The 26,955-nt window shown below is 35.1% G+C and overlaps 4 protein-coding genes across 4 annotated transcripts; 3 read left to right on the forward strand and 1 right to left on the reverse strand.

The window, feature by feature from the left end:
- Positions 1-1,629, forward strand: LOC144439170 (beta-1,4 N-acetylgalactosaminyltransferase 2-like). Its single transcript, XM_078128441.1, has one exon. It carries the CDS (start codon positions 1-3, stop codon positions 1,627-1,629), a length of 1,629 nt encoding a protein of 542 aa, XP_077984567.1.
- A 4,050-nt stretch (positions 1,630-5,679) lies between these two features.
- LOC144438974 (beta-1,4 N-acetylgalactosaminyltransferase 2-like) lies at positions 5,680-10,708 on the forward strand. Its single transcript, XM_078128205.1, has 2 exons — positions 5,680-5,734; positions 7,745-10,708. The coding sequence occupies exon 2, from the start codon at positions 7,764-7,766 to the stop codon at positions 9,390-9,392; it is 1,629 nt and encodes a 542-aa protein (XP_077984331.1). The 5' UTR covers positions 5,680-5,734; positions 7,745-7,763; the 3' UTR covers positions 9,393-10,708.
- Positions 10,709-14,583: 3,875 nt separating this feature from the next.
- On the forward strand, positions 14,584-16,296 carry LOC144439171 (beta-1,4 N-acetylgalactosaminyltransferase 2-like). The gene has a single exon (XM_078128442.1). It carries the CDS (start codon positions 14,584-14,586, stop codon positions 16,294-16,296), a length of 1,713 nt encoding a protein of 570 aa, XP_077984568.1.
- A 1,112-nt stretch (positions 16,297-17,408) lies between these two features.
- On the reverse strand, positions 17,409-26,765 carry LOC144438998 (COMM domain-containing protein 8-like). Its single transcript, XM_078128237.1, has 5 exons — positions 26,680-26,765; positions 22,875-23,030; positions 20,135-20,287; positions 19,074-19,229; positions 17,409-18,346 (listed from the first exon to the last, which is right to left on the reverse strand). Exons 1-5 carry the CDS (start codon positions 26,743-26,745, stop codon positions 18,323-18,325), a joined length of 555 nt encoding a protein of 184 aa, XP_077984363.1. The 5' UTR covers positions 26,746-26,765; the 3' UTR covers positions 17,409-18,322.
- Between the last annotated feature and the right edge of the window lie 190 nt (positions 26,766-26,955).

Consider the following 26,955-nt stretch of genomic DNA (forward strand, 5'->3'; position numbering starts at 1 on the left):
ATGAGGGGAAGTCCTCTATATATTGCCTTTCCACTTCTTTTCTTGTTGATGAGCATTCTGTATTTCATATCACCATGGTCTTCTATCGTATCAGAGGTGATGAAAAATCACGATGGGTTTATCGTCCCGCCCAGAACCGATGGAGAGGGGAAAAGTGGTGGTATTGATAACTTTTGTCGCCGTCTGTGGAAGAAAAACGTAGCGCCTACCATTTTGGAATATGAAGGGGACACTCTCACGAAAAAGTGTTCTTGCCAAAAGGGTCACCAAAATCGAACGTTCGAGACAAGCGAAAATTCCTCTTTGCAGAGAAGACATAAAGAGTTCATAGAATGGGAAAGAGAACAGGACATCAAAAGGGAACCCTTGATCTACACTCCTGCGATGTCCGCTTTTGGTTACCTTGCCATCGGATTAACCGTCCAACCTGGAAAATCAGTTCCCATCAAATCGTTATACATTGATCCTATGGCCGTGGAATGTCTAACAGTTATCCATGGATTTAGTTTCCAGGACAAAAAAACAGTGTTGAACTTCAGATGCGGTGACGGGAAAGCAGTCATGTTCATCTCGCCAACGTCATCTAGTTTGGCACAGGTCAGAGTTGATGGCAACCAAACCAGTGATTTAAGGATATCTATGGCATTCAATGTCGGTACGCTAAAATCATCGATGAACCGATCGCGATCTGATATCGTCACTCAAGCTATCAACGAAGTATTACACAATATCCATTACCGCAATATCTACTATGACGTATTCAATCGTGACGTCATCAACGTTACTTTTCTGAATCTCACTTTTCAAATAAACGTTCTCATCAAAGAAAACGCTTTACCTCATCTGTATGACACCGGTTCCGGTGACGATATCGCCAATAAGGTAACTATAGTAACTAAAACTTTTGAACGCCCAGATTCTGTGCTTAACCTCATCAAAAGCATCAGAAAGTACTATCCGAGTGTAACCATAGTGATAGCTGATGATTCAGAGCAACCAGTTGCTATCCATGGTGACAACATCAAGCATTACACCATGCCTTTTGCAGAGGGGTGGTTCGCTGGACGGAACTTGGCTTTAAGCCAAGTGCGAACCAAATATTTTTTGTCGGTAGATGATGATTTCGAATTCACAGCCTTAACTAATCTTAGTAAGTGTCTCGAAAAATTGGAAAACAATGAAGAAAATATCGATATTGTAGGTGGCGTCCTTGCCAGTGGCGAAGGAAGAGATGTTGAATTGAAGAACTACCAGGAAAGAATGAGATTCGAGGGTGGTGATATGGGGCATTGCGTATACCGAAAATCTGGTGTGTACAGAAAACTACGGAATTATCCCCAGTGTCGCGTGACAAACATGGTGCTTAATTTCTTCATGGCCAAAACGTTATCTGTCAGAAATATAGGATTTGATCCACAATTCGAACGAGTTGGACACTGGGAGTTTTTCTTAGCTGGTTTAGGGTATCTTCGGGTCGCCTCGTGTTCGGATTTCATCGCAAAGCATTGCCGCTCTTTGCCTGAGAAGTACAATATATACAGGAATAAAATGGTGGATCCCACTTACAAATACAAGAAAGAACAATATACTCTTTTCAAACATTATTTACAATGTATTCAAATGGGTTAACTTGACGGCAACGTAAATCATAGGTGTAGCCTACCTGCGGACGGTTGAATATATTCTTCACATGTAATGCAATGATGAACGCATATCTTTTTTTAATGCGTCAATTGTCAATATTGGTGAATATTGCGTTATTGGTGAATGGTTGTTATTTTTGAACGTGAATGGTGAATGCTTATAAATTAATCGTCAACGGCATCATTTAACTCACCAGTACAGTAGTACGCTCCAGGTCGCAACAATCTATTCGTTTCACTACACTTTGCATCATTGTATAATCAATCGATATTACACCTGTCAGACTGACTAAAGACGTTAAAAATCAATAATTATCATATCCGTTTTATACCTTTTCTGGCATGTCTATCTTTGGTTTGTTTTGTTTTCTATTATTTTGTTTCTATATGTGACTAGTTATATCTTTTCTAATATGTTCGTAGTGTATGTATTTTGATTTTCTGTTAGTGCTGCTCATAACGTGCTTAGGGAGCCCCTGATACAAAAGGGATGCAAAAAATAGATAAACAAAATTAAAAGGAAATTTAAGTATTCATGGGTAAAAACTGAATTTTGCGGTCCTAGTACCTCATATTATTATATCCTTGTAATGTATTTTTGGCCACATCCGCAAATCTCGTTATAATTGACCACATTCCGATCATATCACTGGACACAAGTGACGGTCTGTAGAAACTTGCAATGTACGAACTGTTACATGAGTTTTACATTTAATGAATATCTGTATCTCAACATTTGGTATCAGGAATTCTTTAAATTTTTGGCATATGATTTTTGGCCACTTTTTTTACTAGTGTCTGTAAAACTATGAAATTGGAACAATTCCATAGCAGGTTAAAATTCGTCAACTGTGGTGGCGCACTCGGTGTTGCTTTCAATTGCGGGTAGCACAATACCGTATACCTTAATTTAAGACAGATACGAAACTACACTTTCAACGTAAACTGGGATATCATTTCCTTCACATTTGCACAATTCTCGAAATATATAGTGGTTCAAAAACTGAGTTTATATGATGTTTTACTTGGAAGAGTTTTGAAAAATTATTTAAACTAAAAACATTTATTTAATTATTCTGGTATAATGTTAATGTTAATGCATGTACCTTCGGTGACATTACAATTACTTCTGGCATTGTATGTATAGTTTTATTAAGGGTTTCTCAACTTTTTAGAACATAAACTCAAGATTATCATTTAATTACATTCTACTCTGTAACCATAGGTGACAAGGTATAAAAAGTGTTCTTTTTTAGTTTGTTTTCTTTTTGTTGTTGTTTATTTTATTTACAAACTCACAATAGCTCAATTATAATTTTTCCCATTGGCAATGTGTTTACACTAAATAAGTGTAGTGTGCGGCATTTATACTATAAAGATTGTGGGCAACTGTGTTGATAGGCTGCCCTCTAGTGGGGGAACAGTCCAACACCTAAATGGATTAATTATCAAATCTCTATAACTTTAGGCGATATGGTTATTCGATATTTTTGTTTCATTGGGCAATAAACAATAAAACGTTCTTTTATTCCAGAATTTTGTGATTGTCGTTGTTCTAATTATTGCAATTATCTTCAAGATTAATTTCGGAAAACGTGTTTTTTCACATTTAAAAGCAAAGCAAGCATCAACTTTGGCCAAAAGAATGACCCATTACTTTATTGCCAAAATAATGACCATTATGTTAAGCATTGGAAAATTGATCAAACCAATGGCCAATATTTTGGCCACTGGGAAATGAGAGTTAGGGAGCCTTCAATATTTACAAGTGGGAGGGCCGGAGGAAATCACACTTGGTCTGTTAAGTAAAACATGACCCTCCCCCCCCCCCCATTCTCCATTTGTAAAAAGTGGCCCTCCCCTTTGTCCCATTTTCTAAAACATGACCCATGACAATTGCATATACTGAATGTTAAATAATTTTCCCATTATGTGTATACATACAAATTAAATTATTTTGACTCTGTATTAGAAAGCAATATTTGTACATATAAAATGAAAACAGTAAAACGCTGACTAGTTGCCTTTCTCTTATAATCATACACAATCTAGTGAGTATCTAAAACATGCTTTCCATATTGTGCATACTCTGCCTGATCTGGAAAACTTGCAAAAGTTCCCTGATATCATTGTCATCATCATCACCTTCACCTTCACCTTCAGTATTGCCATTATCAGGGTCACTCTAATCTGACTCACTGGTACTACTTGAGTCAGTACATGTATCACTGTCCGTGTTCTCTATAACATTCAAAACTAAATCATCATCATCATCATCATCATCATCATCATCATCATCATCATCATCATCATCATCATCACCATCATCATCATCATCATCATCATCATCATCATCATCAACAACATCATCATCATCATCACTGCTACCATCACCATCATATTTTAACAACAACATTCACGGACAGTGTGAGTGATAAGGTGAGATGGTACACTCAACAACATGCATCCTTTTATTAAACCATTTTCTTACAATATATGTATTTTTAATTTTTGTATTTTTGCATGTAAAGTACTCGTAAAAATAAATGTTGAGTGCATATCACTTTTATGAAAGCCCATTAGGGACATTTACAGAATAGAAAAAATAAAAAAAATTCTCGAGATAAAGATAAATTATCTCATTATCTCGAGAAACTATCTCGTTATCTCGACATAATATCTCGTTATCTCGAAAAACTATCTTATATACGTGTGTATATATATATATATATATATATATATATATATATATATATATATATATATATATATATATATATATATATATATATATATATATTATAGATTTTCATTTTTCTTTCGCCAAGTAGAGTACTCAATCACCTTGGAGAGCTACCATACATAAAAATGAAAGAAGACGAGTCTGATATTACATTATGGATTTACACTATGGACCGTTTCACCAGAAGGATCGTTGGGTGTAATAGTAGGGTGTAATAGTAGTCGTTGGCTTTACATTCTGCTTTATGTACATAACGTCTTCTTCTTTTTTGTCTACACACAGCCGTCAATGAACACACATACATGTAAGTTATGTACCGTAGCAGAATGTATCTCGCGAAATTATCTCATTATCTCGAGAATTTTTTATGTTTTTATTCTGTAAATATCCCTAACGGGCTTTCATACACTTTTTCGTCTCAAAACACACAAAACAAATTGACAATATTTGAATTTTCAATTTGGTCACAAAACTACGGATTGTAAAATGTGGCCCTCCCCAAAACATTGTAATGATATGAACCTCCCCCAAGAACAGGTTTGTAAAATTTGACCCACTCTCGATTTCACCCCTTGTAAATACTGAAGGCTCCCTTAGTAATATCATACCATTTCAATAGATCCATGTGAAATGTTATTTTTGGTAATAGGGATGGTGCAACATGGCCTACACTATGATGTAAAGAAACGGCAACTCTCTCTCTCTCACTGGTGGTGACCCACTATTATTTTGTCATTGATAGATAGCTGGAATAATACATTGTACACATACAACAGAAAAAAAATAATCTATCATGGATGTCTGGACATAATACACATTGCACTAAAATATGTGAGTTCATTAAGTGCTCCAGGGACAATCTTTAACTGTCAAATATCATGATGTAGTTAATTGTTGTAAATCTACTTATTTTGACCCAAAACAATATGTGTAGATACAAGAAACGGTCATTATCTTGAAAACAAAGGTGGCGACATAGTATTTTCTTTGTATTTTTTATATATTCAGATATCACTGCTTAGGTATGCAAAGTATAAGAAAAATCTATAGACCTTTGTAATTTGACACCTCCCCCACCCCCTAAGTTAGTTATCTATTGTCAACTACATACAAGCTCTGACATTAGCTCGCCCAGTCTCACCTTGACATAATTTCTCACAAACAATGAGCAATATGTATTTGTCAATGATCAGTTTGGGAGGACATGCATGATTTTATTTCAAATTTCTTTTAAAAATTCAATACATTATATATTTTGAATTTGCATTTTACAGAGAGTTAGAGGGTTCGCAACAGACACATACTGATGGTGGTTGGAAACTTGTTGAAGCTGTAACTACACAGTCACGTACGTATATGACTTTCTTACCACATTTCTCTTCTAGTGATTGTATATAATACCAAGTTATCTGGTAATGCATGTAAATATATAGTCGAGCCATTATACTTTAAGTTAGGTGTCAAATTCGAATTACGCCGGTCAACGACGCAACTTTCGGCGCAGACTGAAACGGGCGCTCTTGTCAACGTACATTCACACGCGAAACAAACCAGTGTTTGGAAGTGAAGTGAAGTGAAGTGTTATATTTCGATTGTTGATTGTACGTAATCATTGGAGATTTAGGGTGAACCTCAGACCACTAACGTGTGAATGGGGCTCTTAATCCCTCTCCCTACTGTCATGCTCAAGTATGCCTTTTGTTTTAAACTCTCTCCGAAAACTGTCGAACGTTGTGCAAAATGATACTTCGGGTCTTTACGTTTTTTGCAATTGAGGCGACCACTTTCTATCGGAAAAGGTCAAAGGGTTGAGGTAGCATGGTGGCCTGCTAAGGAGTTACCAGACTAGAACACCAACAAGGGAAAACCCATTGAAAACATTTATTCGGAACTTCTAAACTACATCGAGGCCATAAAAAAGGCTGATTACACGATTATGGAACGCCATGACTGTCTTATGATGTCTCATGTCGTGTTGTCCATTTAATATGACGTGGTGTGCTTTCACCACAACGTGATGTGCATATGCAATGACATGATGTGCTTTCACCACAACGTGATGTCCATTTGATATGATGTGATGTGATGTGCTTTTACTACAACGTGATGTCCAATTTGATCTGATGTGGTGTGCTTTTACCACGACGTGATGTCCATTTGCAATAATCGCCATTAAATGAACTACTTTGTTTGGGTTTTTCCTTTGTTACTATGGTAAACAGATTTGCTATACAGATTGATTCTATGTCGTTTTGGAAACATATACCTCAATAGGTCAGCAGTGTCACCAAAGCTAGAGGACGATTGATGGGGTCAAAGCAGTAGGTCAATCATTTGGTTGTTTGTGCGCGTTTTCTAAAACCATTGATGTCTCATCGATGCTAAAACAACGTGCGCATTTGTCATTACAAGAAAAACAACAATGACAATTATTAGAAACTGATCGTGGAGAAAAAAAAGTGAAAAAGCTAATTCTTGTATTTGAATTAAGGCGACGGCAACACTTCCGTTTTATTCATTTATGGTGCTGATTATTTTATCATCCAATCATTTGATTATTGTATATTTTATGTTTATAAGAATGTAATGGAATAATAAAGTTTGGATTCTTTATTTGGAAGAGACGGTCTGGGGCAAGGAGCGTCAATCTGCCCCCTGACTGGGCCACTTCTAAATGATCCAGAGCTAATTCCCTAAAGCCGATCCTGTGTACGGAGTAGAGAGAGAGAGAGAGAGAGAGAGAGAGAGAGAGAGAGAGAGAGAGAGAGAGAGAGAGAGAGACAGAGAGAGAGACAGAGAGAGAGACAGAGAGAGAGACAGAGAGACAGAGAGACAGAGAGACAGAGACAGAGACAGAGACAGAGACAGAGACAGAGACAGAGAGAGAAGCATTGGAGGAGGGTTAGTTAACATTAGAGGTCTCCCTCTCTATTTGTTACACAAGCAATAAATAATGTTTATTTGACCAGTTTGGGAGTTGTAGATGTATGGATTTTATTTTAACTTTCCTTTAAAAAAAACAATACATCATATATTTTAACTGTTACGGTAGTGTATTTAGGTGAAACCATTGATAACTACCATATATAATTATGGGTATCAGAGACCTAGAGGGTTCGCAACAGACACGTATATAGTGAATTGTTGTTCAGAAGACTTGTCAAAGCTGTAGCTACACAGTCACGTATGTATACGACTTTCTTACCACATTTCTCTTCTAGCCATTGTATATAATAGCAAATTATCTGGTAAAGCATGTACATATTTAGTCTAGCCATGATATGTTCCGTCATATACATTTTCTGACGGAAAATGACCACTAATAATTTTATGTCGATGGTTTCGTTTTTCAATACAGTACAACTCGCACAGTTACCATGGGGCGACGTCTTCTATATGTTACCTTTCCACTTCTTTTCTTGGTGATGATCATCCTATATTTCCTACCACCATGGACTTTTATCGTACCAGAGGTAAAGAAATGTCATCATGGATTTACCGTCCCACCGTCGCCACGAACCGGTGGAGAAACGAAAAGTGTTGGTTTTGATCACTTTTGTCGCCGTCTGTGGAAGAAAAACGTAGCGCCTACCATAATCCAATACGAAGGAGACACTCTCACGAAAACGTGTTCTTGCCAAAAGAGTCCGCAAAAGTTCGGGGAATACGAAAATTCCTCTTTGCAGAGAAGACATAAAGAGTTTATAGAATGGGAAAGACAACAGGACATCAAAAGTGAACCCTTGATTTACACTCCTACGATGTCCCCTTTCGGTTATCTTGCCGGCGGATTGACCGTCCAACCTGGAAAATCAGTTCCCATCAAATCGTTATACATTGATCCCATGGCCGTGGAATGTCTAACAGTTATCCATGGATTTAGTTTCCAAGACAAAAAAACAGAGTTCAACTTCAGATGCGGTGACGGGAAAGCGGTAATGTTCATCTCGCCAACGTCATCTAGTTTGGCACGGCTCAGAATTGATGGCAACCATACCAGTGATTTAAGGATATCAATGGCATTCAATGTCGGTACGCTAAAATCATCGATGGACCGATCGCGATCTGATATCGTCACTCAAGCTATCAACGAAGTATTACACAATATCCATTACCGCAATATCTACTATGACGTATTCAATCGTGACGTCATCAACGTTACTTTTCTGAATCTCACTTTTGAAATTAACGTTCTCATCAAAGAAAACGCTTTACCTCGTCTGTATAACACCAGTTCTGATGACGATATCGCCAATAAGGTAACTATAGTAACTAAAACGTTCGAACGCCCAAATGCTGTGCTTAACCTCATCAAAAGCATCAGAAAGTACTATCCGAGTGTAACCATAGTGATAGCTGATGATTCAGAGAAACCAGTTGCTATCCATGGTGACAACATCAAGCATTACATCATGCCTTTTAAAGAGGGGTGGTTCGCTGGACGAAACTTGGCAGTAAGCCAAGTACGAACCAAATATTTTTTGTGGGTAGATGATGATACCGAATTCACAGCCTTAACTAATCTTAGTAAGTGTCTCGAAAAATTGGAAAACAACGAAGAAAATATCGATATTGTAGGTGGCGTCCTTGCCAGTGGCGAAGGAAGACATGTTAAAATGAGTACATTCGACAAAACACTGGTAATCGAGGATGGTGATAACGGGTTTTGCGTATACGGAAAAGCTGGTGTGCACAGAAAACTACAGAATTATCCCCAGTGTCACGTGACAAACATTGTGATTAATTTTTTCATGGCCAAAACATTATCTGTCAGAAATATAGGGTTCGATCCACAATTCGAACGAGTTGGACATTGGGAATTTTTCTTGGATGGTTACGGGTATCTTCGGGTCGCCTCATGTTCGGATTTCATCGCAAATCATCACCGATCACACAACAAGAAATACGGAAAATACAGGAATGGTATGGTGAATTTAGCTTACTACGGTATGATCGCGCAATATCTTCCTTTCAAACATTATTTACAATGTTTTGAATTCGATTAACTTGACGGCAACGTAAATCATAGGTGTAGCCTACCTGAAGACGGCGAAGTACGTATATTCTTGACAAGTGAATGGTCAATATTGGTGGATATATTGCGTTATTGGTGAATGATGGTTATTTTCGAATGTAAATGATGAATGCTTATAAATTAATCGTTAATGACATACATGTGATTTTGTGTGAATGAAAATTGTGAATTTAACCTGGACTTAAAATCATGCTATTGATGGGGCAATGATAGGTTCATCGGGGCACTCACCTGTACAGTAGTACGCTCCAGGTCGGAACAATCTATTCTTTTCACTACACTTTGCAACATTGTATAATCAATCGATATTACACCAGTCAGACTGACTGACTGACTATTAAAAGACGTTAAAAATCAATAATTATCATATCCGTTTTATGAGTTTTCTGGCATGTCTATCTTTGGTTTGTTTTGTTTCTTTTGTTTGTTTCTGTATTTGACTAGTCATATCTTCTCTAATTTCTCCGTAGTGTATGTATTTTAAGTTTCTGTTTAGTGCAGCTGCTCATAACATGCTTAGTGAGTCCCTGATACAAATTGGATGCAATAAATAAATAAACAAATAAATAAATATAAATAGTTATCAGGAAATTTAAGTATTCAGGGGTAAAAACTGAATTTTGCGGTCCTAGTACCTCATATCATTATAACCTTGTAATGTATTGTTTTGCCACATCCGTCAATCTCGTGCACATGCATTTCGATTAAATCACTGGACACAAGTGACGGTCTGTAGAAACTCGCAATGTACAAACAGTTACATGAGTTTTACATTTAATGAATATCTGTATCTCAACATTTGGTATCAGGGATTCGTTTACATTTTAGCATATGATTTTTGGCCGCTTTTTACTAGTATCTGTAAAAGTATGAAATTGGAACAATTCCATAGCAGGCTAAAAGTCGTCAACTGTGGTGGCGCTCTCAGTGGTGCTTTGAATTGAGGGTAGCACAATATCATAGACCTTAACTTAAGACTGATACTAAACTACAGTTTCAACGTACTCTGGGATATCATTTCCTTCACAGTTGCATGATTCTGGAAATATATAGTGAGTTTATGAGATATTTTACTTGGAAGATTTAGGAAAAATGATTCAAACTAAAAACATTATTAAGCTATTCTGGTATAATGTTAATGTATATGTAATACATATACCTTCTGTGACATTATAATTGTCTTCTGGTATTGTATGTATAGTTTTATTAAGGGTTTCTCAACTTTTTAGAACACAAAGGCAAATTATATCATCCAATCGTGTGTATGTTTCTATAGCTTTCATGGTTTCGTGATGTTTTATTACATTCTACTCTGTCACCATTAGTGACAAGGTATAAAAATGTTCCTTTTTATTTTATTTTATTTTTGTTGTGTTTTTTTTTACAAAATCATAATAGGTCAATTATAATTTTGTCCATTGGCAATGTGTTTACACAAAATAAGTGTAGTGTGCGGCATTTATACTATAAAGATTGTGGGCTACTGCGTTGATAGGCTGCCCTCTAGTGGGGGAACAGTCCAACACCTAAATGGATTAATTATCAAATCTCTATAACTTTAGGCGATATGGTTGTTCGATGTTTTTGTTTTATTGGGCAATAAAAAATAAAACGTTCTTTTATTCCAGAATTTTGTCATTGTCGTTGTTCTAATTATTGCTATCACCTTCCAGGTTAATGACAATGTCAGCTGATTTTTCACATTTCAAAGAAAATCAAGCATCAACTTTGGCCAAATTAATGACCCATTATTTTTGCAATGGCCAAAATAATGACCATTATTTTAAGCATTGGAAAATTGATCAAAATAATGGCCAATATTTTGGCCACTGGAAAAAAAGAGAATTATAGAGTTTCAATTAAATCCATCTACAACTTATTGAGATGTCTTCTTAACAAACAGATTAACACATGAACAAAAATACAGCCACATAGGCATCCACACAACTCACATTCACACATGTACTGGTAAATAAATACACCAACAAATTTAGTAAATATACAGGATGTACCAAGTAGACGTCGCTATTTACTACTAGTTTATTCAGATAATCTTGATGCCTTTAAAGTGGCAATATGGATAAGGATCAGTGTTCTCGCTAAGGCTTATTTGTGCGCTACATGTGCAAGGTCTCTGTCTGCTCTCACAGTCAAATTTCATGGTTTGCGCAACTATATATCCAACCATCAAGAATAAAACAGAAAATATATATACAAATAAAATATAATTAATGATTAAATGAAATGTAATAAAGTTTTTATTTATTTCTATTCAGCATCCAAGAACAGGTGTTAGCTTCATATTGCAAATAAACGTATGATTTTGCTTCTTGCCTTCGGCCAAAAGGGGGATACACCCCTTCTAAACTATCCTCCATGTCACCCTTCCCATTTTTTTCCTTCACCTCAAGTTGCTCAATCTTAAAACCTCAAAGGGAACACTGATGAGGATTGTGTATTTATTTTGGAATTTTTAATTAATAAAACAATTTTATCATGGCTTCCTACTTGAAAAATCAATGTGAAACAACATTGACTAAGTTTGTGTTTGTAACTCAATACATTGCAAAAAGCTAAAAAAAAAAAAACTGTAAAAAGTTTGTTATTGTACGTACAATAACAAACATTTTACACATTTATTATGTTTTTTTCAATTTATTGAGTTACAAAAACGAACTTGGAATATTATGTTTCACATTCAAGTAGGGAGCCATGATAAAATTGTTTTATAAATTAAAAATCCAAAATAAAACCTAACCCTCATCCATATGGCCACTTTAAATCCAAATAAAAAACATGACTGAACTTAAAAGAGAGTATACATGTATGTATGCTTAAATTATAGTAAATCTTTATATTTGAAAATACAGAACAGAAACTGTTTTCATTTCATTTTGTCTATTACTATAATTCTTCTATTTTATAAAAGAGAAAAGGAAAACATTTCTTCAAAACAAAGTTTTTCTGTTGCTATGGAGATATTCTCTATGACTTCAATTGTAACACAGCCTGACAGAGACAAATATAAGGATTTGATAAGGAAAATAATTATCTCTATCTCAAATACAATGAATCAATTTTTTGCAAGAAGTACAACATTCACCCTAAATGGCAGATTTTTATCAGTAAATCAAGTTTATGTGTACAAATACATCAAAAGTCTAAACACTTAGTTTATCTACCTGTTTCATTAAAGTGGCCATATGGATGAGAATTTGGTATTTATTTTGGATTTTTATTTGATAAAAAAGCTTCACCATGTTTTTCTACTTGAAAAAATAATGCAAAATAACATATACCAAATCCATGTTCATAACTCAATACATTGCAAAAAGATGCAAAAAGTGTAAAAAGTTTGTTATTGTACGTACAATAACAAACATTTTACACATTGTTTAATGTTTTGCCGTTTATTGAGATGTGAACATGGACTTGGTATATGTTATTTCACATTATTTGTTCATGTAGAAAAACATGGTGAAGCTGTTTTATCAAATAAAAATCCAAAATAAATACCAAATTCTCATCCATATGGCCACTTTAAGCTTCAGCAGTCATTTTATTAAAGTCTTGTGTGGTTTTTTTCTTTTACATGTGACTTTAATTGGTGTTTGTAAATTTTTTGTGGATGCTTCACATTACTGTCGTTTTCAGGGTACATTGTGTACTAATGATGTCATACATTGGTTTAGTGACAGCAATGCGTGCGAATGTGCTGCATAAACGCTAACATTATTACATCTAAAATAACACACAGGATGAGTAAACAATCAAATATTTTACATACACTACACTGGTTTTCACCTGCTAATTATGTTATTACTTGTAACACTCAAATGTTATATAGACTGACCTGTTTGCTGCTTCTAACGACGCTATAATTTTCGTATATGCTACATACTAATAACTTTGTGTACATTCAGTTTTCATCCACAGCTGAGCCAGCTTAACAATCAAATGTAACAGTTGTGTACACTAATCTGTTTACTCAGTTTCTCATCTCATCATTTTCATCTACTATTGACTGACAGCTGTTAACAATCACATACAAATGTATTGTATATAAACTAACCCTGTTTGCTGTTTCTAATTAAGTTATCATTTTCTTCAATTCTTCTTCATTCATTTCCACAGAAACTGACTTCTTACCCTGTTCTTCTTGTAAATCTAAATCTAATGTAACTAGTGGTTCATGTACTTATGCTAATTTATCACTGGCCATGACAAGCTATGGAAAGGAGACGGTAATTTCAATTCGGTTAAAGAGACATTATATCATGCACAAGCCATTTATAACAACAAATATGGAATATATACTCTAGTCGTTTTACGTCACAACAACACGCGTCTATGTCACAACAACGTGTGTCTACGTCACTGGTTCTGCTGTGCTCAAAATGTCATTCAAAATGTTAAAAATTACCATTACTTTCACCGATTTTTCTTTGATATTACTAGCACTGGTATAATTACGCTATTCTCCAATATTTTTTTTCATTCAGTCGGAAAATACTCGTGACCTAAGAGTTGTTACTACTCGTATTTCGACAAAGACCCCTAGGTCACTCGTATCTGTTTTCAATGTAGCCGTGCAGTATGGTATAGAATTCATTATCAATCGTCTACTACAGACACGCTCTGACCTGAGTTAGCCAAGGTTCACCTTAACAAAATCAATTTCTGAAGGTAGAGATGTAGTGATAAGAGTTCAAGAATTTGTTACTTGTTGTACTTCTCACAAGTAGTAAATAATGTTGATCAGTTTGGGAGTACACATATGCATTTTATTTCCGGAATCGATTATTCCTTTAAAAAATCAATACATCATATATTTTGAATTATAGTGTATTTTAGGTGAAACCATTGGTAACTACCATTGCAGATTTCAGAGAGCTAGAGGGTTCGCAACAGACACGTATATAGTGAATTGTTGTTCAGGAGACTTGTCGAAGCTGTAACACACAGTCACGTATGTATACGACTTTCTTACCACATTTCTCTTCTAGTGATTGCATATATTAGCAAATTATCTGGTAATGCATGTGAATATATAGTCTAGTCATGATATTTCATGTCATATACACTTTCCAACGGAAAATCACAATTAATCATTTTCTGTCGATGGTTTCCTTTTTGAATACAGTATAACCGGTAGAGTCATCATGAGGGGAAGTCGTCTATATTTTGCCTTTCCACTTCTTTTCTTGTTGATGAGCATTCTGTATTTCATATCACCATGGTCTTTTATCGTATCAGAGGTGATGAAAAATCACGAAGGATTTACCGTCCCACCCAGAACCGATGGAGAGGGGAAAAGTGGTGGTTTTGATAACGAATCAGAGGTGATGAAAACTCACCATGGATTTACCTTCCCGCCCCGAACCGGTGGAGAAATGTTAAGTGGTGGTATTGATAACTTTTGTCGCCGTCTGTGGAAGAAAAACGTAGCGCCTACCATGTTGCAATACGAAGGGGAGACGCTCACGAAAACGTGTTCTTGCCAAAAGGATCACCGAAATCGAACGTTCGAGACAAGCGAAAATTCCTCTTTGCAGAGAAGACATGAAGAGTTCATAGAATGGGAAAGACAACAGGACATCAAAAGGGAACCCTTGATTTACACTCCTGCGATGTCCCCTTTTGGTTACCTTGCGGGTGGATTGACCCTCCAACCTGGAAAATCAGTTCCCATCAAATCGTTATACATTGATCCTATGGCCGTGGAATGTCTAACAGTTATCCATGGATTTAGTTTCCAAGACAAAAAAAAAATGTTGAACTTCAGATGCGGTGACGGGAAAGCGGTCATGTTCATCTCGCCAACGTCATCTAGTTTGGCACAGCTCAGAGTTGATGGCAACCATACCAGTGATTTAATGATATCTATGGCATTTAATGTCAGTATGCTAAAATCATCGATGAACCGATCACGAGTTGATATCGTCACTCAAGCTATCAACGAAGTATTACACAATATCCATTACCGCAATATCTACTATGACGTATTCAATCGTGACGTCATTAACGTTACTTTTCTGAATCTCACTTTTCAAATAAATGTTCTCATCAAAGAAAATGCTTTACCTCATCTGTATAACACCAGTTCTGATGACGATATCGCCAATAAGGTAACTATAGTAACTAAAACTTTCGAACGCCCAGCTTCTGTGCTTAACCTCATCAAAAGCATCAGAAAGTACTATCCGAGTGTAACCATAGTGATAGCTGATGATTCAGAGAAACCAGTTGCTATCCATGGTGACAACATCAAGCATTACATCATGCCTTTTAAAGAGGGGTGGTTCGCTGGACGAAACTTGGCAGTAAGCCAAGTACGAACCAAATACTTTTTGTGGGTAGATGATGATTTCGAATTCACAGCCTTAACTAATCTTAGTAAGTGTCTCGAAAAATTGGAAAACAACGAAGAAAATATCGATATTGTAGGTGGCGTCCTTTCCATCGGCTATGGAAGACATGTTAAAATGAGTAAATACGACAAAACACTGGAAATCGAGGATGGTGATAACGGGTTTTGCGTATATGGAAAAGCTGGTGTGCACAGAAAACTACGGAATTATCCCCAGTGTCACGTGACAAACATTGTGCTTAATTTTTTCATGGCCAAAACATTATCTGTCAGAAATATAGGGTTCGATCCACAATTCGAACGAGTTGGACATTGGGAATTTTTCTTGGATGGTTACGGGTATCTTCGGGTTGCCTCATGTTCGGATTTCATCGCAAATCATCACCAATCCCACAACGAGAAATACAGAAAATATAGGAACAATCTGGTGAATTCAGCTTACTACGATATGATCTCACAATATCTTCCTTTCAAACATTATTTACAATGTTTTGAAATCGATTAACTTGACGGCAACGTAAATCATAGGTGTAGCCTACCTGAAGACGGCGAAGTACGTATATTCTTGACAAGTGAATGGTCAATATTGGTGGATATTGCGTTATTGGTGAATGATGGTTATTTTTGAACGTAAATGATGAATGCTTATAAATTAATCGTTAATGACATACATGTGATTTTGTGTGAATGCAAATTGTGAATTTAACCTGGGCTTAAAATCATGCTATTGATGGGTCAATGATAGGTTCAGCGGGGTACTCACTGGTACAGTAGTAGTACGCTCCAGGTCGGAACAATCTACTAGTATAATTCTTTTTACTAAACTTTGTAACATTATATAATCAATCGATATTACACCTGTCAGATTGACTAAAGACGTTAAAATCAATAATTATCATATTCGTTTGATGCCTTTTCTGGCATGTCTCTCTTTGATTCGTTTTCTTTCTTTCTTTGTTTCTGTATGCGACTAGTGATATCTTCTCTAATTTTTTTTGTAGTGTATGTATTTTAATTTTCTGTTTAGTGCTGCTCACAACATGGTTAGTGAGCGCCTGATACAAAAGGGATGCAATACAAAAATAAAAATAAATATAAATAGTTATCACCAAATTTAAGTATTCTTGGGTAATAACTGAATTTTGCGGTCCTAGTACTTCATAATATTATATCCTTGTAATGGATTTTTGGCCACATCCGTCAATCTCGTTGTAATTAATCACATTCCGATCATATCACTGGACACAAGTGACGGTCTGTAGAAACTTGCAATGTACGAACTGTTACATGAGTTTTACATTTAATGAATATCTGTATCTCAACATTTGGTATCAGGGATTCGTTTACTTTTTAGCATATGATTTTTGGCCGCTTTTTTTTACTAGTGTCTGTAAAACTATGAATTTGGAACAATGCCATAGCAGGTTAAAAGTCGTCAACTGTGGTGGCGCACGCACTCAGTGGTGCTTTCAATTGCGGGTAGCACAATACCGTAGACAAACACATGGACAAACAAACAGACACAGGCATCCACGCAACTCACGTTCACACATGTACTGGTAAATACATACACCAACAAATTCAGTAAATGTAACACGTACCAAGTAGTCGCTATTTACTACTAGTTTATTCAGATAATCTTGATGCCTTTAAAGTGGCAATATGGATAAGGATCAGTGTTCTCGCTAAGGCTTATTTGTGCGCTACTTGTGCAAGGTCTGTGTCTGCTCTTGCAGTCAAATTTCATAGTTTGCGCAACCTTATATCCAAGTATCAAGAATGAAACAGAAAATATATATACAAATAAAGTATAATTAATGATTAAATGAAATGTTGTAATAAAGTTTTTTATTTATTTCTATTCAGCATCCAAGAACAGGTAAAAAGTGTTTAGCTTCATATTGCAAATAAATGTATGATTTCAGCTGAAAGGGGGATATGCAAGTGCGGCCACCATATCACCCTTTCCATTTTTGTCTTTCACCTTAAGTTGCTCAATCTCAAAAACCTTACAGGGAACACTAATGAGGATTGTGTTTTTATTTTGGATTTTTTAATTTATAAAACAATTTTATTATGGCTTCCTACTTTGTTTGTAACTCAACACATTGCAAAATGCTAAAAAATGTGTAAGAAATTTGTTACTGTAGGTACAATAACAAACTTTTTACACATTTATTAATCTTTTGCAATTTATTGACTTACAGACTCCGTCAGTGTTGTTTCACATTGATTTTACTAGTAAGAAACCATGATAAAATTCTTTTATAAATCCAAAATCCAAAATAAAAACACAATCCTCATTCATATGGCCACTTTAATAAATCCAAATAAAACACATGGCTGAACTTACAAGAAAATATATATGTATGTATGCCTTTACAGTAAATCTTTATATTGGAAAATACAGAACAAGAGAAACTGATTTCATTTCAATGTCTATTACCATAATTCTTCTATGTTATAAAACAGAAAAGGAAAACATTTCTTCAATAAAGTCTTCCTGTTGCTATGGCGATATTCTCTTGTTGCTATGACTTCAATTGTAACACAGCCTGAAAGAGACAAATATAAGGATTTGATGAGGAAAATAAAGATATCTATCAAAAATACAAAATATTAGGTGACCAAGATTTGCAAAGGTTATAAGTGAGACATCACAACATTAATACCCTAAATGGCGGATTTTTATCAGTAAATCAAGTTATGTACAAATACATCAACAGTCTAAAACATGAGGAAATTACCACCCTTATCTACCTGTTTCATGAATTTGCTGCACTCATTTTATTAAAGTCATGCATGTGCTTTTTTCTTATACATGTGACTTTAATTGTTGTTTGTCTAAATTTTAGACCGAGATATTCATCAGTGTGGATGCTTCACATTACTGTCGCTTACAGAGTACATTGTAATATAATGATGCATACATTGGATTAGTGACACCAATGCATCGCATAAAAACTAACATTATTACATTGAAATATAGCCTTTGACTTTTGAGTAAACATCAAATATTTTATATACACTAGACTGGTTTTCTCCTCCTAACTGTGTTATCATTTTCATCCAAAAATGACTAAATATACAAATGTAGTACTGGTAACAATCATATATTGTATACACTAGCCCATTTGCTGCTTCTAACAACATGCTTATATTCATCCAAAAATGACTAAATACTTATAATAAATAAATAAATATATCATATACTGTATTGTTTGCGCTCATTTTTCACCCACAGCTAACAGCTTGTAACAATCAAATGTTGTGTACACTAACCTTGTTTGCTGCTTCTAATGACATTATCATTTTCTTCAATTCTTCTTCATTCATTTCCACAGAAACTGACTTCTTACCCTGTTCTTCTTGTAAATCTAAATCTAATGTAACTAGTGGTTCATGTACTGATGCTAATTTATCACTAGCCATGGCAAGCTATGGAAAGGAGATGGGAAATCAAATTCAGTAAAAGAGACAATATCAACAAGTACACGAAAGGGAAAGTTCACCCACTGAACGGTGTGAATTGTAATGATTGGTGATATGCTTGATGATTGATTATTACCAGTTATTGAACTCAATTGTTAGTTTTTATCTGGGTTTTACAGTACTTTCCGATTTCTCAACATTATGTAAATTGCCATATTACCTGTTTTGTCCCACCCTCTAAAGTTCATTCTGAGAAATGTTGATGGTCACAATCTGCTAATCTTGAACTTGGTCTTGACAAGCAATGGCATTTGGCATTGACCTTGATATGGAAACTACATGGTTGAATTGCAATACACAAAAATTAACTCCATAACAGAGTAGTTTGGATTTGGAACGGAATGACTAGTATTAGTAATATATTGTTATTCCTTTTTTAGTTGTTAATTTTAACCGATTAAAAATATCTAACACCTATTGAAAATGATTGCATTTTTATGACTACTTGAACCAACCATCTCTTTATCATTGATTATACCATGCACAAGCCAAGTTCAACAAAAAATATGGAATATATACTCTGGTCATTCTTCATCATGACAACGCGCGTCTACATCACTGGCTCTACTGTGTTCGAAATATGAGTCAAAACATTCAAAATTGCTATTACTTTCCTCAATTTTTCTTTGATATTACTGGCGGTGGTATAATTATGTTATTCTCCAATATTTTTCTTCATTCAGCTGGAAAATACTCATGACCTAAGGGTGTTGTCACTACGAGTCACTAGACGAGTAGTGACAAAGGCCCCTTAGGTCACTCGTATTTTCCTTGACTGAACGAAGAAAACTATTGGGGAATAACATCTAATGGTACTGCATACACTGGCTTGACATCCATGCTATCCTTACCTTTAGTTTCCAGTCAAAATCTGTGAAATGTGCTTGTGAAATAGCTGCTGTATTTTCTAAAAGCATTCTTCTGATCTCATCTTTTCGTACATTATAGCAATCTACAATTATCTTCTGATGGTCTGCAGGAACACTTTCTACACCTTTACAAAACTGAAATATATTAAATAAAAACAAATGTGAATACAGGTATGCCAACTTTTTTTTTCATCTCTCTGAGCTATTGCTAATTTCAACTTCCAGCTCATTGCAAAACCAGACTTATCCAGAATTCTGGTAAATTGAGAGTTCTGTTGATAAGGGATACATGTATCTCAGCTCTCGCTTTTCAAATTTATTGTTCCTATTGGTTAAATTTCTCATTATCAAGGGACGTCTTCCTTTATGACAACCTTTTCCAGAGAAAAAAAAATTCTTCGTCGAAGACATATCCAACTAGTGTACTAAAAGTATATTTTTTCAGACAAATATGGCCATCCTTCAGTCAAAAGATAATTAATAATAATTTATGTGTCCAATGTTATCTACATATAAAGATTTTATCAGTCACCTTCAAATATGTACTTGATACACAAGAAAAGGGTTGATTTTGACGTCGTGTGAGTGAAAAGAAGCAATGTTTAGTAAGATTTTTGTTGAGCCAGAATCGTTTGATTTCGACTGATTTCTATTGTAGGAAAGAGCATCACTTCTAACATATTTCACAAAGCCATCAGATTCCAATCACGCATAAATCATAACATGAAAAACACATTTTTTATGAAACAATATGCCAGACATATGTCCATTTCTTTTATTATTTTCTATTGCCAGTGTCAGTGATTACTCCATAGAAGGTTGTGGTACTGTAATGTTGTATACTGAAGTATTGATATGTGTGCACAATGCACTCCATCAGTTGGTATCAGTAAAACATATGGCTTCATAACTGGATTCTTTGTTAGATGTGAAACGGGTACAGATTTGGTATGCACAAGCCTGTTGCTTAAATTACAAAACTTACATAGAAAGGAAAGGCACACAAGATACTTGTCTACTAAAATTCAGACAGGAGCCTGTCTTCTATCTGTGACACGTTTGCAATAATGTATCAATTATTTTGGATATAAGCTAAACTGAAATAAATGAATGAACGCTTAGTCTGAGCTAATACATGTAGTACCCATAGTTGTGCACATTGTTTCACATGCTTAGCACTGCACAAGACCTGGATGTTGTCATGAGCACATCCTCTGCCTGTACATTTCTGAAACTGAAAGCAACAGAATTTTTGAGTGTATCTATTCAAGTTGCATCTTCAGTGTTATCTTTGTCGTTGTTGATAAGGTGTTGTGTATTTGAGGTTTGGTGTTATATATTTATTAAGCATTGAACAGAATCGGTCAGCATGGAATCTACTATCCTAATTTCCCAGATGATCTACAAAATTTTGAAACAGTACAGTTATTATGATAGCACATGCTAGCATCAACTGATGCTTGACATGATGTTCTATAAATAGCCAGCCTATCATGTGACTTGTCCAAATGCACACAGCAAAATCATCTAGACTTTAGTATTTATTCATGTTAGTTTAGTTTAGTTTATATTCAAAACATGTATGCAATATTTTAAGCAATAAACCCCCCCCCCCCCTGGGGATGGTATACCAAGAGGTTTTGACCAGTGAAGGAAATATATGCACGAGCAATAGCGAGTGCATATATCGAGTTCACTGGTCAAAACCGAGTTGTATGCCATTCCCAGGGGTGGTTTATCGCTATTATATTATACCAGTATATTGAAAATGTCGGAAACAAGAAAAGACGCAACATTTTCTGGTTTCATTTGCACCCCCATCCCTGCACAGACTACAACGTTCATAGACATCAAACATCAAAATTTGGAAGCGTGCCAACTGTGCATTATCGCTCATTTTAGACGCGCTAGTTCAATGTCTAGACCAATCAGATCTCTCGATTTGTGCCATCAATATACTGGTATAATATAATATATATTATTGCCTTGATATTGGATTATATGCTCTCGATCAGCATGATGCGTAGCAGAGTGCTGATCGAATCCTTGCACCGAGGGCATATAATCCAATATCAAGGCTATAATATTTTTATTATGTCACCTGGGAATTCACTTTCATGCAAGGAATTTCATGTCAGGAACTCTAAAGATGAATATATGTGACATATAATAATACAACATATTCACAGATAGACAATCTGTCCCCCTATTTAATTATAAATTTTCCCATGTCTATAGAAACCAATGTCAATCAGTCCCCCTAGTTTAATTATACATTTTCACGTCTATAGAAACCAATGTGTCAATCAGTCCCCTTATAATAACAAATTTTCACATGTCTATAAAAAAAAAGTGTCAATCAATCCCTCGTTTAATTATAAATTTTCACATCTATAGAAACCAATGTGTCAATCAGTCCCCTTAGTTTAATTACAAATTGTCACATCTATAAAAACCAATGTGTCAATCAGTCCCCCTAGTTTAATAACAAATTTTCAAGTCTATAGAAACCAATGTGTCAATCACACTATTTTCTATTTTGTATAAACACAATGACATGGCCATAAAGTTCTGTCTGCAATTCTGAATTTTCTGTGCAACAATTATTAGCCTAAAACTTATGTTCAGCCGAATGTCACGTTATCCAAGTGCATGCATACTGCATGCATGTATACTGTGGACTGTATTATTATGTACTGCAAAGTTCAAAGGAAGACATTACCTGCTCTGTGGTAGCATTGCATTTGACGGCAGATTTCAGCACTTTTTGTGAGCTGTTAACTACTGTAAACCATTCCTCAATATTCCAGATTTTGGCATAGTCTTGAAAGCGTGGCTGTCTGTGGCCACACAAACCATCAACAACTTGATGAAAAAACTACAAACACAAATTAAAAAAAAAAAAAAAAACCATGATAAATTAATTAATATTTGTACAGGAAAATTCTACTATTCATCCAATCTCAACATCACTATAGTAAACATTTTGAAAGTTAATGTCTACTGTGAATCAAGTACTGGTACATGCACGTGGTTGTACACTTTTTATAAGAAGGTGACAATATTTGTTGACACTGTCCATTTATTTATGAATGGAAAATATCCATAAAAGTAAAAACATTATTGTTACAATAATAAACAGATGGAAATGGGCAAGAGTAACAGTAAGTTATTTTTAGACTTGATACCACATATGATATCAACACTTTACTAAAAAAAATAGTGCCAATAAATGGCATTATAGCACGACTACAGTTTTTAGAAATGTTTATCCACTTGCTGATCCATGCTAGCCTGGCTAGGTATAGGTATCCATTCCCTGAATGATTATCCAGTTGCCTATCCAGCCCTGTTGTTATCTTTGCAATCATTTGTCTGTTGTTATGAGTGTGGTCATGGTTGCTAGGGATAGTTGCATACATTTTTTTAATTAAACTTGCCTACTACATGTTATTTTAGCAAAATATACTGGCATTTAGTTGTCGCTAAGGGTGTGGTCATGGTTGCTAGGGTCAATTGTGTCAAAATATTTTGAACAAAATCTGCAGAATAAAACTTCTAGAAAAATCTCACCAAATTTCAGTCTCATTGACCAAGTACTTTTTGAGATATAATTTTTTGACCAAAATTCACATTTTTACACCTAATTTGTATATTGCTGATGAGATCGTATTATATCATATGCCTAATATTTCTTCATCTACACCCCCCCCCCCCTCCCCCAAATGCATCCCCATTAAATTTCAGCCCAATCTGCTCAGTAGTTATGGAATTAAAGATTTTTGACCAAAAAAGACACATTTCTAACCCTAGTTTGCATATTACCTATGGAATCATCATGTCATGAACATATCTTAATCTACACACCCCTAAGAACATTCCCACCAAATTTCAGACCAATATGCCTATTAATTTTTGACCAAAAATGACTTATTTTGACACAAATCACACACCTGTTATGCGATCGCTTTGCTCTGAACAATTTCCTTATCAGTTCAGTTGTGCTATAAAACCTACTGTGTGGCTGTTTTGATATGATAACATTTATGTATGAGCTTGCTGTTATTTTCAGTTCTCTGAAAAGAGTGAAAGTAGTTTCTAGAAAATGATGAACATGTAAAAATTAGGTCCTTTCAATGCTTTGTGAAAAGACAGAGAAAAACTTAGCATGATGTCTTTCTGAATAACATACATGATAAATATATGTATACATGAACCATGAAAAAACTACAATTGCCCTACAGAATCACAGGAATCACTATATGCTACATAGATTGTATAACAATTAACAACTACTTAGATGTTATTCCCCAATATTTTTTCTTTTTTCAGCCAAGGAAAATATGAGTGACCTAGGGTATTTTCCAGCTGAATGAAGAAAGATATTGGAGAATAACATAATTATATCAGCACCAATAATATCACACAAAAATTGGAGAAAGTAATGACAATTTTCAACATTTTGACCCATATTTCGAACACAGCAGAACCACTGACATAGACACACATTGTCGTGACATAAAACTACCACAGTATATATTCCATATTTACAGCTTATGCATGTTAGTATGTTACCTTTTTTTCAGTTAGTGTCATTGGAAACTGTTGTGTCGGGGTCAAGTATGTATATAAAATCACTTTTGCCAAGATCACCAAAATAGTCAAAATATTTTTGGATTGAAACACTTTATTGTGTTGAAGTTTGATATTATGCAACATTAGACTCACAAAATGATATTTATTAGAGATTTTACTACACTCCGGAAAAGACATTTCCTCCTAGGTTTTAGCTATGCTCACAATTATGATTTATATTTGATGTGTTGCTGGTGTCTAAGGTTAATTGATGGCAAACTAGGCATAAACACTGAACCTTATCACCGTATCAGTTCAGTTGTGCTACGGTTTATTTGGTATTTAACATAAGCACATCAAATGAAATGCAACAAGTGTGATAACACCTTTGTGTTGTTTAGTACCTTAAACAGTCAGGCCATGTTGTATTTCAAATGCACCTTCCAAAATACACCATCAACAGGCTCATTATTTTGCAGTGTCGCGGAAAAAATAACACCTCTGGTTTGCAAGAATGGCATAATCGGAACCACACAATTTCTGTGGTTAGGCATAATGTAAATGTCTGCATTCTATAGCATTGCAAGTGTCTTCTGGTATTGTTAGAACAGTTAATTGAAAGGTAGACATTTACACAACAACAAAAATTTAGACATGAATATGAAATATTATGTGAGCCAATCATTTATAAGGTATATCTTTATACCAAGTTTGAATTTCAAGTGATAGTTAATTATACTTCAGGAAATAGAATACTGCGAGTAATAATATTATGCAACAAACATTACGCCCCGAACCATATAAAATCAGCTTGTGCCCTTGCAACAAATTGTAATACTTATATTTTTCTTTTAATTTTTCAGGTTTTTGATATTTTTTAGTATAGTCTATGCTTAGTTTGGATACATTTAAGAATGCCCTTTGACAACCATGGCTTATTGGAATATCTGGCTTTCACTCACATCTTCTTAGTTGGTACATGCCTATTCCAAAAAGTGGAAAATATATCCAGGAATCAACTGTACACTTGGTTTTGGATCTAACCCATTATAATCAAAACTGGGACCAAACTCAGATCATTCATGAAAGGTTCTCTATCATATTTTGAAAATAAACTGGAACATCAATTACTTGAGGTAACCCAGCAAGAATTGTGGCGTTGTTCGATGTCAAACTTTGGAACAAAAAAGGCTCAAAATCAAAACTAATGCTACAACTATTACAGCTAATACTAGTACATCAATACATATTTCTGTCATGTAAATTTTTCTTAGCAGTGTTTTTTCATGATGTAATGAACACTTGGAAGCATCAATTTTCATTTGCCAAGTTGATTTCCATTTGCATAAAGAATCAATGTCAGAATGACCTTGAAAGTTGGATGTTGAACTTGCAGTCTTGATGAGAGTCAATAGCCCAGATATCATCTGCAAATAGTCTGACTTCTAATGTTACACGACTAGGATAGGAAACAGCAGTGGCCCCAGTACAGTGCCCCGGTGGAACACCGAAGATTACTGGAGAGTTAGTCGAGAACTGTCCATCAATGATAACCCTCTTTGTGTCATTGGGATAGGAAGCGAAATCTGTTCAATCACAGACAAGTGTGGTCGAATTTTACAATAGTTAGTAGATTGTAATTCTGTGATGAAGTGAGATACCAACCGATGGTATCGTTCACCTCTGTCGTATTAAGTTGAATATCTATAGAAAGAGACACATCAAGTCTGCAGGTCATTGAAACCAAACAAGCTAAGATACCTACATTCTATATTGAACATGTATTACTTCTGACTGTTGTGTATACATATACATCTGCATGTATCGTTTATATTTCACCACCGACCACAAACGCCCACTTGAACTAAATGAAAATTTCAGAAAAAAAACGATGCAGTACATACGTTCTGTCAATTCTAAGTCCCTCCTTGTAGTATTCTAAGTAAACTTACCGTAGATAAACGTTCTACTGGACATTTTTGAAGAAAATCGAGGTTTTCTGTTTCCGTGTCAGACATTCTGCAATATTTTGTATTGTGGTCCTTGCGCATGAGCGATGACCTGGGGTCAGAACTCGCAAACCCGTCATAATGCACAGTCAGCTAGCATGACAACATGCCCAGGGCCAAGGGAGGGGACAAGTAGATAACTCTGTCGTACACGTTTGTCAGACTGAGTTGTGATATGTTTGTTATTTATCTTTTATTTGTGGTGTTCTTGTTTTTACG

The sequence above is a fragment of the Glandiceps talaboti genome, chromosome 8 (assembly GCF_964340395.1).
Source record: "Glandiceps talaboti chromosome 8, keGlaTala1.1, whole genome shotgun sequence".
In the NCBI taxonomy this organism is placed as follows: Eukaryota; Metazoa; Hemichordata; class Enteropneusta; family Spengelidae; genus Glandiceps; species Glandiceps talaboti.